Genomic DNA, 19,170 nt, shown 5'->3' on the forward strand with positions numbered 1-19,170 from the left:
CCATCTAGTGAGTAAAATATTGTAAACACTATCACGTGTTAGGCATGAGCTGGAGTTCAGGGTGGTGACCCAAAATTTGGGCCAGCCTAATCTATCTGTATTCCTTGGTCATTATTCAAGCGAGTGTGGCCTTAATGCAGGTCATGGGGGAGAAGTTGGATACAGAGAAAATTCAACATATTTTGCGCAAATGTGCTCCACTTCCTGGACTAGAGGTGATGTCACATTAGTTTGTAAACAGCTAGGGAAAGGGAAAGGAATAGTGTAGGGTGGTGGCGATGTAAATTGTGGATGGCCTCTCCTCGTGGTGTCTGTCTGTCACACTGTGTACATTTAACGGGCTTAAATATGTGTGGACTGAGCTTTGAATCGGGGAAATTTGCCCCCTGTCATCAACATACCCGCATGTTGTTTCTATTAATAGCAGTATTAGACAACTGAGTAGTTGATAAATACTCACTGTACTCAGCATGCAGTACAGTGGCGGATTTAGAGGGGGGGTCTTGGGGGGGTGGTGTCGGCTCCGCATCCGCGAACCCTCCCCCCCTTTCAAATTATCCTGGATCCACCCCTGCAGCACATTCTAAAATGTGAAAAAGTTACAACATAGCGGACAAGGTTATTCATGCTTGTAGCTAGTAGAAGTGAGTGGGTACTCTTTAGAGTTTAGTTACCGTCAGTATCGCCTTCTTGATCGAGATTGAAAAAATAAGGGGGGGGGGATGAATGATGAGCAATATTTTTCTCCTCATGCTGGCATCCTCCACAAAATCTTGGATGTGTCATTGAGAAGGTGATACTTAACATGATTAAGTCAGACATGCGTTTTAAACTTCATTTGAACTGTTGGACATTTTTTCTTTGAATAAACATGAAAGTTCTGTTATATTACTATAGTGTTGAGGTATATGTTGTATTGTATATGTATTGTTCCCAGTGTCTAGATGGCAGTGAAGACATAGAGTTGGAAGAGATTGGCGATGGAAATATCAATGATGTTTTTCGAGTTACAAGTGTTAAGGAGCGCTCACAATCCCTTGTTGTCAAACATGGACCAGCATATATCAAGGTAAATAAATCTATTCTAGATTTTAGATTTAGATTTATTGATATAAAATTTAAGATGATAAATTATAATTAATAAAAAGAATTTTAGAAATTTTGTTAAATACTTTTGAGGTTTGAAGTTGGGCATGTTTTGATGTTTTTATTGCTAACCAATTCAGTAAGTATGTACGTTAGTCATCCAGTCATATTCTATATAAAATAAACTTAAAATATATTGCTGGCCTTAGGGAGATGCAGTGTCGTCAGCTTGTTGTCATCTGCCAATTTATTTTTATAATTTATTTTATTTATTTATTTATTTTTGCCACAGTGCTTAGGTCCAGAGTTCCCATTATCCATAGTCAGGTTGAAGGTGGAGTATAATGCATTAGCCGCCTTTCAAAGAATTTGTCCTGGATACTCCCCCTGCCCATATTATTTTGATGTGGAGACCAATGCAGGTACAGTTGAAATTGGCCAGGAATTGTTTTAAAGGCATGTTGGCTGTAAAGCACTTGTAGTAAGGTAAAGTGTTATTGGTCGTTATAAATTGTTACATCCCTCAAAACATGGTGGATTTATACTCACAAAGTAGATGACATTATTGAGGTTATAAATAGGGAATTCATTACGGTTCCAGTTGGCAAAAAAGACATACATGTACTTGCTGAATTGCAGTAATGAGCAAAAATTGTTTTAACCTAAGAAACCAAGATGATTTTGCATGTACAACTTGAATATATGAATGTGAACAAATATTATTGTCAGATCTATAATAATCTGAAACATATATATAAACAAAGATGTAATATCTATTTCAGTTTTAATGGAAGATCTGAGAGATCATTCCATAATGAGAAAACAACTGATAAGTGGAAATATAAATATGGAGACTGTGAAGAAGATAGCCTACTTTCTTGGTTGTGTGCACAGGGACACCCATGTCAGCAAACTAAGTGAAGCAGAATTTGAGAAACTTCAGCAAGATTTTCAGTAAGAACTCTTTCCCTTAATCTCCAACCATTTTTGGAGGGAGAAGATTGATAATTTTAATATATATATATATATTCTTTTTTTTTTGGGGGGGGGGGGGAGATGTTATTCCTCAAGTGCTGAAATAAAGCCAATATTGCTTTCTTTTTAATAACATAATTGCAAATAAGGATTGGATGCAATGATAACTTAATGTCAGATATTGAACTAATTCCTCAATTTCCCCATATATATATATATATATATATATATATATATATATATATATATATATATATATATATATATATATATATCATTTAGCAAATATACATGTTTTCTTTATTTGACAGACATCTATAGATGCATGGTGTCTGAATTGTGCGATATAATAATGAATAACATCACCAGACAGACACTTAGCTTTGCAGATATTAAGGCATAATTATTCCTTTTTAGAAATGAAGACATGGTTTCTTTAACAAGACAGTACATTTTCACTCGCCCATTTGATAAAACTGATCCTACCAACAGATGCTCAGAAGCAGTGCAAAAGAAATTGCACCTCGTATATGAAGACCCTGGACTATTAGACAGTGTGTGGAAAATGAGGAATTTGTTTCTAGAAAAGAAGGAATGCTTAGTCCACGGAGATTTACATACTGGCTCTGTACTAGTCAGTAATAATTCAGCCAAGGTACAAACCACTGCACGTGAATGTGTGTGTGTGTGTGTGTGTGTAAGTGTGTGCCATAAATTCCAGTGCCATAAAAATGTAAAAAGTTCAATATATTCTTTAATAGAAACCATGCATGGCTGGTGACACTCCCTTCCAAACAGTAAAAATATGTGAATGAAAGATGTGCACTATCTATCTCCACAATTGCTACATATGTATATTTGATATATTAACAAAGAGAATGTGCCCTTTGGCTACTAACTACTGGCTACTTGTAAAATAAAAATCCAATTTATGAATAAGAAATTTTCCCCTGAATTTTAGAATTTTCTTGGAGGTATTACTGAAACTTTACACCGAATCTCTATGAATTTGAACAGAACTATGTAAAATTATAATGATTATATATATATATATATAACACAATTAGTCTTGTTGATATTTTTATTTCCTTAGGTGTTTGATAATGAGTTTGCCTATGTTGGGCCTGCAGCTTTTGACTTGGGACTCCTGATAGCCAATTACATCTTTTCCTATTATCGTCACATGTCAACACAGGAAAATCATGACACACATCGAAAGTTCAGTCAGAAATTGATTGAAGCTTGTTATCTGACAGGTGATGTACACAGAAATACCTAGAAAAGGAATTAGAATTTATGACATGATGCACATTTGTATTTAAATTAAGTAACAAATTGGTTTACATGTATGCTATCGATTTTTATCTTCAAAATATCAACCAACTTAATATAAATTCTTTGTTTTACTTTTGTTTTTTTTTTCTAGTAGTTATTAAAATAATTGCCTTACATGTATGATATCGATTTTTATCTTCAAAATATCAACCAGCTTAATATAAATTCTTTGTTTTACTTTTGTTTTTGTTTTCTAGTAGTTATTAAAATAATTGCCAAGTTTCATTGATGCTAAGTATCATTGAGAAATTCATTAACTATCAAGTATTCAACAGTTGAGTTCAGTATTGCTTATTGTTTATAACTTATTGACTTAGTACCATTTCATTAATATTTTACACGTGCACTAATATGATAACATAATCTGATTTTTCATCTTTGTAGTTAACACTTACCTGTCAGTCATGACCTGCACAGTAGGGCAGCGCCATGAGTACTTGAACAACCTGCTCACAGAAACGGCTGGATTTGCTGGCTGTGAAATCATTCGCAGGTATATACCTCTTTGGTTGTATTTCTAGCATTAAACTGTAAGGATTTTTTTAACGGGAGGTTGTGAATTCTTCTTGATTAGACCATTCTGCAATGATTTACTAGACCATTATAGAATTGACAATTGCGGATTGATTTTATTGATACAGTATTGAAATAGTTGAAACATAACATCATTTGGCAAAAACAATTAGCAAATATGGCTCATTTTTGTGTGTATCTGCAAATCAGTTGAGAGAGAAAAAAAGAGAGTAAATTCATTTTTATCTGTTTGAACTATTTCATTTCCAGAATAATTGGGACAGCTCATGTTGAGGATTTAGAAGGCATACCTTATGCTGAAGAAGATGCACTGGAGGCTGGTGTACGTCTTCTTCTTGGACATGATAGGATCCATACCATTGATAGACTAATGGTCATAGCACTTATGCTAACATAAGAGACACCAGGGTCAGATAAATCAACTGGAGGTCCAAAGCAGAGAAGACTGTAATTGAACAAATTGAAAAAAAAAATATTGGTCTGGGTTCTGTTTCACTGGCATTAGGGATTCGGCCTGTTCTAGTTTCACAAACTGAGGTGGTAGCACATTTTTCCAAGATTAAAATTACTCACTAGTATATCATGCTGATATATATTTCTTAACTAGAGGTACTCTTTATGGAATTAACCTGGCAAAATGAATTTTCCTTGGGGAAGAAATAAATTTTCTCATACTCGTGAATCATTGCTCAACCCATTCCTTCACTTGGATTCGATTTTTTACTCCACTTTTATTTAAATAATTTAGTTTTGAATTTAGAATTTAGAACACCATGTCTTCCTGTATTTTTCAGAATGAAATATCATCATCAAATACTTTTATTTGAGGAGATCTATGTTTTCTGAATTGGTAATTATAAGTAGTTTTGCAGGATATGTAGAGAAATAATGACAAAAATTAGGGAAATTTTCAAATCTTTAATAAATAATTTAACCCATTTTCATCCTCTCATGGACATTGACTACAAGGATTCTGTGGTGAAGGGCTTCTGCAAGTTTGCCAATGAGTTTGTCTCAGATTTATTTTGTTTAAAACAATATTTACATGTTATTTAGGAAATTTTAACATTTTTAACTAATATTATTTGTTGACATGTTTATTGATAGAAGTGAGAAGCCAATTATCTTTAATATTTTACTTATTTTTGTTACCTTTATTCGGTATTTCAGTGGTATCTTTTGTGAAATATCAACAATAACTTGCTTAAATGTATGTGTGATATATATATATATTTCTAAAAGATTAATTACAAGGGAATAAATGGTCTTGAAGATGGGTGTTAGCTCTTTTACTGGTTACTAAAATTTCAGCTTATATTTCATATTGTGTCATTGATGATGTTGATGTGGCATGAACATATTTTATTATCGGGATGTGTGTGTGTGTAACATTTTACCCAAGAAAATGTGATGATTGTTTCAAATAATGGATGAAAAACAAAAACAATCCAAACCAAATTTTTGTTATAACACATCTTTTCCTTGAAAAATTATAACCAAGAAATCCAGAAAGTTATTTCTAAAGTTGACTTTTAAGTTTTGCAAACATATTTAATATTAAGCATAGCATATGATGTGGAATACCAAAGAACATTATTGTAGAGAACATAAAAATCAGCTTTACTTGCAGCTTTACTTGGCTAATTGCGCTTGTTATGACCCAAACATCTCAACTAACACAATGTCGATTTCAGTGTTGACACCGTGACGTCATATCGTCCTGCACATGTAAACTATGGCGGAAACGAGGAAGTGAATCATATTGGGCCACCTCCATTTCAATTGTTAGGTGTGCCTATCAGTGTTAGTAATAGTTTATTTTTCGTGCACCTGTTATCGAATTATGTGTACATTCAGTTTGAGATGTTTGACTGATTTTCATCACAGAAAAACAAGTTAGTCAGGAGGCCAAAGAGACATAGACAGCGGCAAGTGCCCGCAACCGTGGACTTACCTTACAACTTGTAGAGCATCCCATCTAGAGTGACACCTTCGCCCGAGGTCCTTTTGAGGTAATACATTGTTTGATGTTTTTGTGAAATATATAGAAAAATATTCTCGTTGCAGCATGTATTCTTGAGCACCTTGGAGATATTCGTTCATGATTGCCAGGTGTTTTGACTGAAAATAAAAAAGTTAGCTTGTTAAATGGAATGTTATCATCAACATCAATTATGTGATGTGGCGATTCGGGTTCCGCTTGCTTGGTTAGTTGAGGGCCATATTTTATATTTATGACTTAACCACAGGGCTATTCTCAATTAATTTTTTTCTTGTAATATGTGTGCATGTGGATCACTCATTTACTTTTGTGTGAAAGGTTTGAAGTTAAAAACTGTACCAGTTATTAGTGAAACCTTGTCTGGGCCACTATATACGTGTAAACGTTTTTTGGGGTGATGATAAATGGCTTGACCTTACATGTCTTTATTAATGGCATAAGAATTTGACGTAGCTTTTTTGTATTTTTGTTGTTTCTCTTTTGGCCACAGTAAGCCCAATGCTGATATGCATTCAACACAAAAAGGAAATATAAAGGCTTTGGACTTCCTTTTTGTTTTATCTCCTTTACCTTGGCTTTATCTTTCATGTTGTTGACAAAGTAAAGAAGGATGTAATATAGTGTAAGATAAGCAAAGTATGCTTATATAAGCTCAGGCCAGCTTTATACAGGTAAGCGCTGTGCACTTAACCCCAGCTAGGTTCAAGTTACATACAACTAACTTGAATTTTTGTTAGTAATAAATTAATTATAAAACAATGCACCAAAATCTTGGGTCGCTTTTGCCTAAGCTTAGAGTACCACTGGTCCAGTAAAAAAGAATATTAAGACATTACAGTAGCCCACAAGAGTTCACATTATTAAATGAATTGATCATGAGAGTTGGGGAATGTTTTTTTACTTAGTTTTAATGATGTAAAGTTTTAACTGAAATGAATGGAAGATTTTTGATTATTTTCACCAATTTAGCGTTAGTTTTGTATTGGATTCAGTGGGCTATATAGTAGTTGAAAAAAGTGATGGCCACTACACTTGGCACATACTCTTTGCAGAGGATAGGATGGTTTTGCATGCCTGGGCCAAGTTTTGCAAAATAATTTATGTTGAAAATCAGTCTTAACCCAATTGAAAAATAAGTATTGTCCACTGCCATTTAGGATAATTTCTTAGTTGTCCATTACATGTACATATGCATTTTGTATAAAACTTTGGCCCATTTATTTCTGTAATACACAAGTTCATCAGACACTATTCTTATTTAAGTGGACTACGGACTACTAATGTACCATCCATGATTATATTAAAAAAAAACTTTTGATAATAAAGTTGAGGCTACCTTTTATCATAGGGTCATTTCAGAAAACTTGTATCTGCACATCTTGGTTGTATTTCTGTGATGAAGCTGAAAGTAGAACTAGTACTGCATAATTAAGATTGATTCTGACATGATATAATTCTTCAAAATGCATTATGTTATCTGAAAAAGGTAAAGGGGCCTTTAGCTGTTTCAGATAATAAGCAGATAATTATGTTAATTAAGGTAGGTGTCAAATTTTTCCTCCTTGCCATTGTTTTGTACTATGCCTTATCAAGTAATTGTGTTTAATAATTCAACTCTAGATAAGACCCAGATTATTAGCCATTCATACTTTCATGTAAACAGCAATTATCTTTTAATCTATGGTTATTTTGGAACATAATTCTGAATTGATTATACTTTTGAATCATTTAAAACAATAAAAATTATTTGAGTGTGCACTTTAATTAATTTGCTGGCATGGAAAAAGTAAATTATACCATGTGGCCAATTGCAAAATTTTGAAGGACCATTCTAAGCCCCCCACCCACACCCCACTCACCCCCCCCCCCCCCCCCCCCCTCCAATAACATCTTTTCCTACTGTAATTTACTACCTGTCAGTCCTGCCCCTTCCAACAAAAAAAAGCTATATTGGGGTTACTTAACCAAAGAAACAAATTAAATTATAAGTGTTATTAGTTTGATAGGAATCAGTTGACTCACATGCCTCCTTTTTTAAGAAGGAAGACAAAGAGATTTAATTTAATTTGATTCATATTGTCATTATATTATGTTAAAGTTTAAATACTTTCCAACTCCCTTCCAGGAGAGGATGAGTACATGTACTCCAATACTGTAACATTCTGCTAAAAAAAGTTAAATAAATGCATGATAGATGTGTTCCTCCCAGCACTTAGTGTGAAGATACAACAAAGATTAAACATCCTCCCTTGACATTGACAGCTCTTAAATCTTCTAGTAAATCTATCACCTGAGAGGACCTGTGGTGACAGTTGGTGTCCATTGTCATTTCTGTATGACCACAGTGCTATAGCATTGTGCTAGATATGTATCATCTCTGGTGTTGGGGATATAAGTGTTGATATGATATATTTTTGTTAACAGTCAATTGACCAGATTAGTCGAAAATAAAGCAGAGGTCAGATGGGTTATGTGAATGTAGATAAGTGAATTGAGTAGTGAATAGATAAATAAGGAAAAAGAAAGAAACAAGCAGTCAGGCAGATAGAGTAGAAAAAGTGTTAGTTGGAAGTACATATTGGCGCACTAAGAAAAAATTCTTGACATTGAAATTTTGCATTAAAATCATGTTAGATATGTGACTTGCCAAACACAAGAAATTGCAATCACATTCTTGGTTCTTTTGGATGTATTCTCAAAACTGTTTGAAAGCAAATCAGTGTACATGAATGTCACCAAAGAGAGGTTTTTATTGAGTTTATGAAAGTACAGGCCTTTAAAGATTTTGGTTTATTTTGAAAATATTCACTAATAATAAATCTAAAATGTATCATAAGGAAAACCCTTTTACTGGGCCCATTAATTACCTTAAAATGATATTTTTGTAAGTCTCCAACTTGCCAAAATTGTCTGCATGACCTCGTTTCAAAATGTTGCGCAGGCATTTGATACCTGTTATGTTTCAGTCCAGCTAGCAGAGTCTTCAAAGGATGTTCTATACCAATGGTATTTAAGTAATGTGATTGTCATTGCCAGGTCAGACAAATGCACTTGTATTACCACCCACTAGGGTTAACTTTCTGCAGTTTACATGTTGCTTTGCTATTTTTTTCTTTTAATGATTATTATGCCAAGCAGGCAAACTTATGTATTCTTGTGTGCTGGACGCAAAAAATTGCTTTTGTTATTAAAAAATGACTCCTGTATTGAGCATAACAACGATGTGGACGTAATAGAATACCTATACCCCATGGCATTTAATTCCAGTCACCTGATCTTGTGCATTGTATATTCTGTAGGGAAGTTATCATTCTATTGAATAGTATGTGTAGTGGTATTGAAAGAGGCTATAATGTGAATGGAAATTGATACAAACAAATAAGTAGAAGTCTTGTGTGATTGTATTATCAATGTAGATATAATACAAATATTAAGATTTTGAGGCTTAGAAACCTGGCAAATTGTAAGGGTGTGACATGGTGTTTGGTGTAAAGAGGGGTTCTGTGCAGACTGCTTTTAAAATTTAACTGATAGTTTGTGGCTTGTTAATGCGTTTTCTTGCAAAATGACTAGGTTTTAAAAATTTCCAGATACCAGTTCAGAGAAATTGTGCAAATTTAGCAAAATTATTGTGAAGGGTTTCTGACAGACAATTATGCAATATTAGGTTGGCCAATAGTCATTTTAATAATTGATTAACCCAGTTCTGTAATTAACAGTGGACAGCCTATGTGGTATTGCACAGTTTACAGTAGACAAACATGAGAACTAACCACCTGAAATATTGAATTAATTGATTTCTGCCCTGTGCATTAAAATGGGTAAAGAAATATTAAAACACAGTGAAGTCACACAGGTAGTTGTTTTGGACAAAGACAGAGAAATGTGTTTATAGAGAAATGATAGCCAAAATGGTGGATTTAAAATGTAAATCTTGATAACGTACAGGGAAATACATGTTATGTTATGGCCACTAGCTCTCCCCACCCTGATGACATAATTAAAGCGATACTAACTCTTCGTATGACATCTATATTTCACAGTAAAAACATTGTGAACAACTCATAGAAATATAATATATTCTGTTTTACCACAAAAATGGCAGTTGTATTATTCTGATATCTGAGCTTGTCTTTAGACCACTTGACCTCCATTGATGGCTATACTCTGTAATAATCTCTTAAGAGATTATAACAAAAAAATCTAACTTTTTAGAAAAAAAAAAAAAAAAAACAGGGACTAACTTTGAATGTAGAAATGGATTCATTAACCATTGGTAAGTATGGGAAAATTGTTGTTTACTCCAGAAAAATTGATTTTTTGGCTAAAACGAACAGTAATTATCCCTTTAAAGTAGACATAGTTTACAAATATTATACTAGGACTGTTACAGGTTAATATTCCTGGTATGCTGCACAGAAGGGTGATTTTTTTCACAGTATATACACATACTTTCTCTGTTTTTCTTCTTTAAAATTCAATTGATTTGGAAGCCATTAGTATTGTTTCCCAATGCCCTTTCATACCCCTACCCTCCCCAACCACCACCTCAGTATTACTATTTGGCCCCCACTAAGGAAACACATAAAATATACTGTATAACTATAACTATGTACTAAAATGATGCACTGCCCAGGGGTAACAGTGCATTATTTGTCATACATGCAAATGCAAATTGTACAGTTCCCATCCCAAACCTGATACCCTGATATAACTATGCATAGGTATGTATGAGAAGGCACAAAGTGTGGCATTCCTTACCTTTTGGCTTCCCTTAATGTGCTGGCCAAAGAAAATGCTGCATTGTGAGGGTTTGCATCAGTCTAAATGATTGAATTTACTGCTTACTTGGTTCATATTAAAAACAAAGCAAAAGCCATCACATCTGTCACTCAGTTTTAGTATACACTTGTACTGCATGTATTATACAAAAAATGGTCAGTTTTAAAAATCAACAACAATATCACTTCCATCAAGCAAAAGCATACTTATACATTACTTATGCAATGAAGATGAATTACTGGTTACATATTTCAAACAACTATCAGTTTCTTCAATGACATTAAATCACAAGGAGAGGAGATAGATAAATTGAAGTTACCTTCTGACAAACTCTTGCTGCTATGGCATCCCACACTCCTACCCTGCATGATTGATTTCTCCTTATTTCAGTAATAGTACTACAAGGAAGGAAAGTTTAAGTAATTATTTTGGGTTTGAACTGGGGAGTATTACAAAACACTTTGAACTGCTGCGTGTAGAAACCTGTCACATGCTAGGCGTTGTCACAAAAAGCGAGCTGTACGGTACCAGCTGCTCACAGATGTGAACTCTGTGTTATGATTACTGGTTTAAAGAATACCTTAAATAATGTAGTTCTCTGTTTTTAAAGATAATATTTTTTTATCTTTTTTTTCTCATTTGTAAATGATTCAAAGAGAGAATTAAAGATGGCTTTGGATACAATGACAAGCAATGCCAGTTAAAAATTTTAAAGGCTTTGTAGAGAAAAGACTAACATGATTTTTTACCAACTCTCAATTAAACGCATGTTGGGTAAGATTATGTAATAAATAATCGGTTTTAACAAAAACAATCTAAAATAATTTAAAACTCTTGAAATGCTGTATGTAGCACTGCTAGAAATGCAAGATGCTAATTTGTTCAACAAATTTTCAAGCTGTTGTCAACCATGGATGTCAACTTAAACAGCTGGTGCCTCTTCTTTCGACCAATTTTGTTCATGGAAAGAATTACTTTAGTCTGTATCAAGTGCCACGGTGATAGTGCATTCTTCAAATACCTCAGCAAAAGATTTTCAAAAATATTGGTTGATACAATATGGCTTGCAAGCCAATTATGGAAGAGTTGCCTCTGCTCTTGGAAAAAGGAGACAGTATGTCTTTTGATGTTGCTGCAGGAGGTAAAAGTGAAGGCCAGACAGATGTACAAGTTAGCACTCAGGAAAATGTGATAGAACCTGGTGACACATTGTCTGTAAGACGCAACCGTAGACCAAAACTTTCCACATTTTTCTCCAAAAGGACTGCATCCTTTGCTGACAATGCTTCTCCTACTACTGGGAGAATGTCTTTAGGTAAAACGCTAGGGAGAAAAATAATGAAATTTCTGAGAAGAACCCATAGTGAAGAGCAAGTTATATCAGAAGAAAATCTGACTTTGATGGAATCCTCTCCTTCTCCAAAAATGGGCTGTAGTAGCAGTAGTAAGAAAGGCAGTATGGATATCACTGTCCCAGACAAAGTGCAAGCTCTTCAAAAAGTTGATCAGCCACAAAAGCCCCCACGTCCACCTGCATTGCCAGCTTCTTACAGGATAAACCCTCAGGTGCCCCCAGAACCAACATATCAAGAAATTGGCTCTGTCTGCATTGACAACACAACGCAAGATGTTTCAACACAGTGTTTGATCTTGAACACTTCTGATGCTGGAGATTCTGCTGCCAAATTCATTGGCATGGCAACCCCAAAACCAATCCAAAGACGCACAAGTAATGTGTATGACACTGTGACAATTCGGAGCTTGCATGAGGGAGGTCCAGTTGTAGATGAAAAGCCTAAAATGGTGGTGAAACCACAACCAAAGCTTACAGCAGAAAAAAACATGGAGCCCAAACAACCTGAAGTAGCTTCCCTGGATGAAAGAACACCTGCTACAGATGAAACAGAAGGAGGCTATGATGAGAATGACTACATAAGTGAACAGCATGAATTGGAAACTCTCTTGGGTATGGAATTTTTCAACATTTTTTCAGTGAAAAAATTCGGTCCATGTGAAATTGATGCTTAGAGTAGCCAACCAAAAACACAAAATTCAGAAAAAATAATCTCGTAAATGTACATCAAATATAAGTCGGTGAGAGTTTGGTGTGTTAGGATATATATTGTTCCAAGTAGCCAAGAATTTAAGCAAGGGGACAGTTATTTTGTCTCTTAAATTGCTAACAGGTATCCTGAGTTAAAGGGTAAAAATATCCTCCCCTCTGTAGGCTCTCCTCTACCCAGAATATTTGCTGTCAGTATATTTGAAGCGTCCAATCGTCTCTGAAACTCGAGGTAAAGAAAAACAATACATGTTTGAAAATGTCCCAGAGTATATATTTTCATGTCTGAATATCTGACACAGCTACCTACCTTTCCCAATGCAGACTTAAATAATAATAATAAAACCCTCCAAATAAAAGTATCCAATATTGATAATTTCTATGACATTTTAATTGTTTGGCCAGACATTTAGAACTAAATGATTTATTTGGAAATGGTATAAAACATCAAATCAAAGTGCAGGGATGGGTCAAGCAATGGACCTGGAGTAAGAGAAAATCACATTTTGTACTAAGGAAAATTAAATTTGGCACAGATATCCCAAATAAGATGCCTTAAATGTCATAACCCTGTAGCACATAAAAACTAGGTTTGAGAGGATGGATTAGTTTAAAGAAGACTTATGCTTTGGTTTATGGTTTGGACTTGATTACAACATCAAGTATTTTTAGACCATGGAGTAAGATTTTTTAGGCTACCATATTGGATTTGGTGACCATGTTGAGATTTTCAGATATATCACAATAACGTTGATAAAAAAGCACTATTTTGAATATGTCAAATTTCACGCTTGCCCAGTGCATTATTCCCCTCTCCCATTATGGGCAAAAATTGCTGATTAAATAAAATTTGTGTTTCTTGCAAACTTCTTAGCATGAATTGCTTTTAATTTCATCTTTTTCAAAATGATATTAAATTGACATACATATCTAACAATAGGAAGAATGCTAGCCTCTTGAGGTTATAGTTATCTTTTCCTAAATGAAAAGGATCTCATCTGTTTAACAATAAGAGGAATGCAAGCCCTCTGAAGACCTTCAGTACAGACATGCAATGTAGCCTGAAAATTAGTCAAGGCACAGGTAATGTAGTTTACCTGAACCAGTGGTATACCTGTGGGGAGCAATGAAGGACTATAAATTTTACGATCTCATGCACGTGTCATGGAGCACCTTCAGGTGGATGTACAGTTGAAGCTGTATGTTAGCAAATGGAATTTATGTAGAGATGGTGTTTATGTTTGGAGATAAAAAGAATGTGTTAATTGTAACATTTGGTAATAATAATAATAATAACAATATACATTCTTGCAACTAAAAGTTGGATTTAAAATGCACTATAAAAGAGTATTAAAAGTAACTAAAACATGTTATGGCACTAGAAATATAAAACACGAATTCACTAATTTAAATATTACATTAATCTGCTTCTTAAAAATAGTTCAGTAACATAAAAAAAGAATTCATTTATAATGTATGGTGGTTGAATCTTGAAAAATTCTAATACATCATTATGTTAGACAAGGAAAACCTTAGTTCAAATGAAATTGGATTTTTTTTTACTTTTGCAAGTTGATTTATAGTCTTACCTAACACTTGGAAGGAAAGGGTAGGGTAAAATTTATCTGTTGACTTGCTGTTAAAGATATTTAATCGTGGGAGCATTTATCTGTTAATGCAAAAAATAGCAAAGTTTAAATGAATAAGGAAAAAAGGCTGCAATAAGTCTGATATTTTTAAACTTTTATAGTGCTCTGAGAAACGCCTTCCTTCACTATGGACCATTTCCAGTTAGCATTCAAAGCTTGCGATAATCACCACAGGCCGTGACTGATAATAATGTATGATATAGTTGTACTGTTTATGGGTGGTATGGATAATGGCACCGACTGATAATGCACAGAACACATAAAATAATGGACTGCACACTGTTGAAACATTAAAGTTCTTCTGCCACTAGGGACCCATTGTCATATAGTCCATCACATTATGATATGCCAGGCTGTATTCAAGTGATTTACTTTGTTGTAAAAACCAATAAGCATGTGGAATTTTTCTGAGACTAATTTGATTTGACATTTAAAAATGAATTTGTTTTGCCAGATTTGAAAAAAATGAAAAGGAGTAAAAAAAGTTGACAACCAGCTTATTTGATGTTTTGCTTGTGTATTGTACTTCTGTAGACATTATATATTCCTTAAACAACTTTCGTGAGTTCTCCTTTTTGGGAGTCATGATTTGTTGAATCAGTGTTACGGTATCATACTGTGCAAGTTGCTTGGGCAAGATGTTTCAAAGCAGATAAAAATCATGACGTTGTGATACTGTCATGAGAGATTTATGCCCTCCCCTCCTTTTTACCTTCAAGGTTTACGAATCCATATTGAAGTTGTAAAGGTGTTCATGATATTTCTAATTGCCATGCCAAGAAGAACTAAGAATAATGGTTGGATATTGTCTGTAATTACATCAAAATTTTCAACAGAAATTATATGTTTCGTATTCTTAAATTATTTTTTAACCACCACTCATAAATATTTTAATGAATTAATTAAAGGACAATAAAGAAATTATAATAACATAGCAAATGTGCCCTGTTCATAAACACCCCTCCCCAAGTCTGCTACAGCATTTCTTGAACATTACACAGTAGCCTACATGTATCTCGAGAGACCAACTAGGATAATTAGTTGGCATGCGCCATGTAATTATCCATTCTGTTGTCCCATAGATCAGTGAATGTTGCCCATTGTTCTAGCTTTATGAGCAGAACATTTTAGAAGCGGATAAGCCTCAGACTGGTACTCATTGATAAATGAAGAAAGATGCCCTATTATGGCTGGGTCACAAATTATCTGACCCATGTTATCTGATCTAAAGAAGTTATTATTGTACAGAATGTGTTATTAAATACAAAAAGTATCTGTTTTATAAATGAAATGCATAAGGATTGATGGTAATACTGAGTGTGTTAGTTGGGATGAAGATGTTAATAGACCATCTTTGAGGAAATGCATTTTGACATTTTGCACATATTTCTCATAGCACATTTTCTGATATCTGTGTTAACTACAGTCCAATTTTTATCATAAAGATTTAAAAAATAAGTAGAAAAATCATTAAAAGATGCAGATGGTAAACTTCCAGAATGTTTATGTACAAATTTTACATAGCAGTGTTGACTCATCGTCCAGAAAATAATAAAGTAATGCTACTTAGTACATATGAGCATGTGCTATATATATACAACTAGACTATAACTTCCAGTATTTAGCTCAATGGGTTTGGCAGAAGCATTTGACCTGACCCCATAATTCTTCAAACAAACATCTGCATTGCAGGAGCTCCCTGTATGAATGTATAAAGAGTGTTTTAGCTTTGTTTACATATATTTTAGGGGGTAAATGTTGAACTGAACTGTATTTTTTGTGTATAAAGCAACATACTAACCGTATGTATGAAAAGATAAGAGAGAGGTCATGGTGGATTTTCTGTTAAATGGTCTGGCATTTACTGAGGTGGGTTTCAGATTTTAGCTTTGAACCACATCACTGGTATTTTTATATTTTCTAGGTTATGTTTTTTTTCCGTGTAGTTTAAGGAAGGAAACAGTAAATACTCATTTGCACCTGGCACCATTTGGCTCAGTTCTTAGTCTCAGGTGTTGAGGATAAAAAAATAATAAAGGATGATCATGTTGGACTCTCAAAGTTGTCAATCATGGGTGATACCTTAACTAAAGACACCATTAATAAATTAAAAGTTAGAATGGATCCTGAAGGTGCTTTCACATGTCACCATTCCAGCTGCAATTTTGCTATATTCTTATTGAATCATGACATGGATGTTACAGGTATGTGAGGTACAGAGTGCATATTGTGTTCAGGTGTCATGGGTAACAATTAAAACTGTCTGTGGAATAACGTGAACTGCCATTTGTGAAGATTGTGTAATGCTACCTCATCCATGCTAATGGTGAAAAAAACATGTTGAAGCAACTACTGTTAAGATTTTCTCCAATTCATGACATACCATGTATATATAGAGTGTGTTTTTTCATTATGGTCTTATAATATTATAAGCAGTGAAAGTTACGTTATTCGTATGTAACTTCCATGATTTTATTAGTTTACCTGTGTAGTGACAAAAAAGTGTAAGTCAGTCTTCATACCTATTCAGTTCTTATTTATTTAGCATATTTTTACATGGAAATGCCAAATGGAATCATTAGCTTATGTTGTAAGTTATTTTATTATTTCAATTTCAGCTGCCAAAATGCTTCAGCAAATTTTGCGGGACATGTACATCGAGCCAGAGCTGCTGGCAGAACTGTCAGAGGAACAAAAACAGATCCTTTTCTGTAAAATGAGAGAGGTATGTTAATTGTGACAAGTTAACTGTATGTGCATGCTTTTCTTTGGAAATAAATTTAAAATACATTATGCTTTAAGTTGTATTTGTGTATTGCATAATATTATGTTGATTGTAAGCATATGGGTAGTAAAACAACTAGGTAAACCAGTTACGATAACACAAGCAACTTTTTGTTTCAAAAATGTACATAGAATATAATGATAGCATGTGTATGACATTAACTCCCTTCTTAAGGAACAAGTGAAAAAATGGAAAGAAAAAGAAGCAGTATTAGAGGAGGAAGAGAAAAAGAAGCCCAGAAAACCAAGAAAACCAGGTAAATATTGTCATTAATTTTTAAAAATGAAGACAAGAAATATGCAGTATTCTAAGAGATGATAAAACAGAATAACTGTTATATGTCTGTTTATGGTAACGGAAACCTGCCTATAAAGTGTCTGATATAATTCAGAGAAACTACCTGCAAGTAGTCATTGAATATGGTTATAATTTTTCATTGATCAAGTTAAGTATATTTAACATTTAAGGTATAAAAAAGTGCTATTATAAATTATATTTTGCAAAGAAATTTGCAGGAGGGTTAAATTTAAAATATTATTTTGAGGTATATTAATTTTCACAGTGAAATGAAACTAATGGTGTTTTGTTAAGGAGACTACTTGTCTCAGATATATTGGGTCTGGTCATTGACGACATTGTGGATACCATTAAGTTTGGGTAACATGGGCAATCTTCTTTTACTGGTATGTCTGATCAACTGGTTTTGCGGGTTATATCAACCAGTATTTTTTCTATTTAAATCTGCAGCAAAGGTTCATATTTGATAGCATTGTTGAATTGTATTGAAAATATTGTTATTCAATCCATAAAATATGGCATTAAATTTGTATTTATATCCCCTTCAGGTCATTGTATTTGTGCCACTGCCACAATTAGAAATATTTCACAGTTCCAGTAACAGAGTTTCAGCCTAATTCACAATCTCTTAAATGAAATATATGTCAACTTTTTTTTTATCAAAAATTACTGCTCCTTTTTGTAAATAGTATTGATTGGATATAATTCTTCAGTAATTACACTTACAATTGAGATGTTAGGATGTATGAGCCAGTATTGATTATCATAATTATTGCATAATTAATATTCTTAGGAATTTCCTTTGTTCAAAGATTAACTATTCTTCTCCAGTATAAAAGATTAGTCATGTTGGTAACATGTGCGTGTTACAGCATATAGTGTCTGAGAAGTAAGTTTTGGTTAGGTTATTTATATGACATCCTTTTGGTGGAAAATATCTGTGTTTTGACATCTTGTTTTGGTCATTTTGAACAAACAGTATTAAAATATTTGTGGAAAGGTAACTATAGATGTATGACAATAAGAAAAAAGGAGTTTAAAGGAATGATTCAAGGTTTAAGTTTTGTGGTCATGCTCAGGAAATGGGTATTTTTTCCTGAAGAAGGTGATGAAGGAGATGCCCCCTCCAATCATTCAAGCAGTTGGTGGTATTACTCATTGTTCAATGAAAAGTGAAAATTTTATTTAAAAAAAATTCTCAAAATAAACTTTAAAGACAGTACAGCATTATATTTTCAGCTATTATCAGTATGCTCAGCAATCTTGTTAATAACTTGACACCAGCAATATCTAGTTTCTATACGGATACTTGCCTTTTGTTTGGTGTGTTATACTGCTTGCCTCAGGTTTTGTTTGAATGTGTGAATCAATATTTAATCAAAGCTTAACTTCTTTAAAAGATCTCCTGATTAGCATAGCACAGAGAAATATAATCCCCCATTTCTTCAGCTGAAGGGCAATTATGAATTATCATGGAGAAATGCCAGTCGGCTTCCGTGCATTTAGTGACAAAGCGCGTCTCACCTCAAAGACTCCATTTCCATTTTTATTAAGCAGATCATCCAACTAGCTCTTTCTGTATGATTGGGCAAGAATAGCAAAACCACAGTTTTATCACAATAATGGTTTCAATTCACTGAGAATTAATCACATTTGAGAGTTA

At 33.7% G+C, this 19,170-nt stretch overlaps 2 protein-coding genes and 1 long non-coding RNA gene across 9 annotated transcripts in view; 2 read left to right on the top strand and 1 right to left on the bottom strand.

Moving 5' to 3' along the window:
- On the top strand, positions 1-5,208 carry LOC106180084 (uncharacterized). Of its 2 annotated transcripts, none has more exons than XM_013563966.2 (8): positions 1-215; positions 938-1,069; positions 1,379-1,508; positions 1,869-2,040; positions 2,479-2,716; positions 3,155-3,317; positions 3,781-3,889; positions 4,180-5,208. In XM_013563966.2, the coding sequence occupies exons 1-8, from the start codon at positions 135-137 to the stop codon at positions 4,325-4,327; spliced, it is 1,173 nt and encodes a 390-aa protein (XP_013419420.2). In that variant the 5' UTR covers positions 1-134; the 3' UTR covers positions 4,328-5,208. The 2 variants fall into 2 exon arrangements, with proteins under 2 accessions (XP_013419420.2, XP_086859983.1); XM_087003857.1 differs by having other exon boundaries at positions 16-215; positions 945-1,069.
- Positions 2,407-12,228, bottom strand: LOC147763463 (uncharacterized). Of its 2 annotated transcripts, none has more exons than XR_015332768.1 (6): positions 11,034-12,228; positions 10,694-10,779; positions 7,269-7,334; positions 4,221-6,051; positions 3,792-3,976; positions 2,407-3,336 (listed from the first exon to the last, which is right to left on the bottom strand). It is a non-coding gene; the product is annotated as an uncharacterized LOC147763463 (long non-coding RNA). The 2 variants fall into 2 exon arrangements; XR_015332769.1 differs by having other exon boundaries at positions 10,694-10,755; positions 11,034-11,493.
- LOC106180083 (SH2 domain-containing protein 4B) overlaps positions 5,770-19,170 on the top strand; it is a 26,672-nt gene continuing 13,271 nt past the window's right edge. For 3 of the 5 annotated variants that reach the window (XR_015332766.1, XM_087003850.1, XM_087003851.1), the window contains exons 1-2: positions 17,044-17,150; positions 17,385-17,466. Coding sequence is in view for 4 of the 5 variants with exons in the window: in XM_087003850.1 (XP_086859976.1) it covers positions 17,052-17,150; positions 17,385-17,466 (181 nt within the window). In the remaining variant the exon portion in view is untranslated. Of the gene's footprint in view, positions 5,943-16,271; positions 16,295-17,043; positions 17,151-17,384; positions 17,467-19,170 lie in introns of those variants that run through there. The other 2 variants (XM_087003852.1, XM_087003853.1) reach the window with 2 other exon arrangements.

Source organism: Lingula anatina, chromosome 2 (assembly GCF_051362555.1).
Source record: "Lingula anatina isolate TDL-2025a chromosome 2, LinAna3.0, whole genome shotgun sequence".
NCBI lineage: Eukaryota > Metazoa > Brachiopoda > Lingulata > Lingulida > Lingulidae > Lingula > Lingula anatina.

What these genes read in the sequence shown, in the direction of transcription:
- LOC106180084 (XM_013563966.2), top strand. Translation starts at nt 135, where the DNA reads ATGCAGGTCATGGGGGAGAAGTTGGATACAGAGAAAATTCAACATATT. An exon ending in TCAGTAATAATTCAGCCAAG is followed by an intron (nt 2,717 to 3,154) that starts GTACAAACCACT and finishes TTATTTCCTTAG; the next exon opens with GTGTTTGATAATGAGTTTGC. An exon ending in TGAAGCTTGTTATCTGACAG is followed by an intron (nt 3,318 to 3,780) that starts GTGATGTACACA and finishes TCATCTTTGTAG; the next exon opens with TTAACACTTACCTGTCAGTC.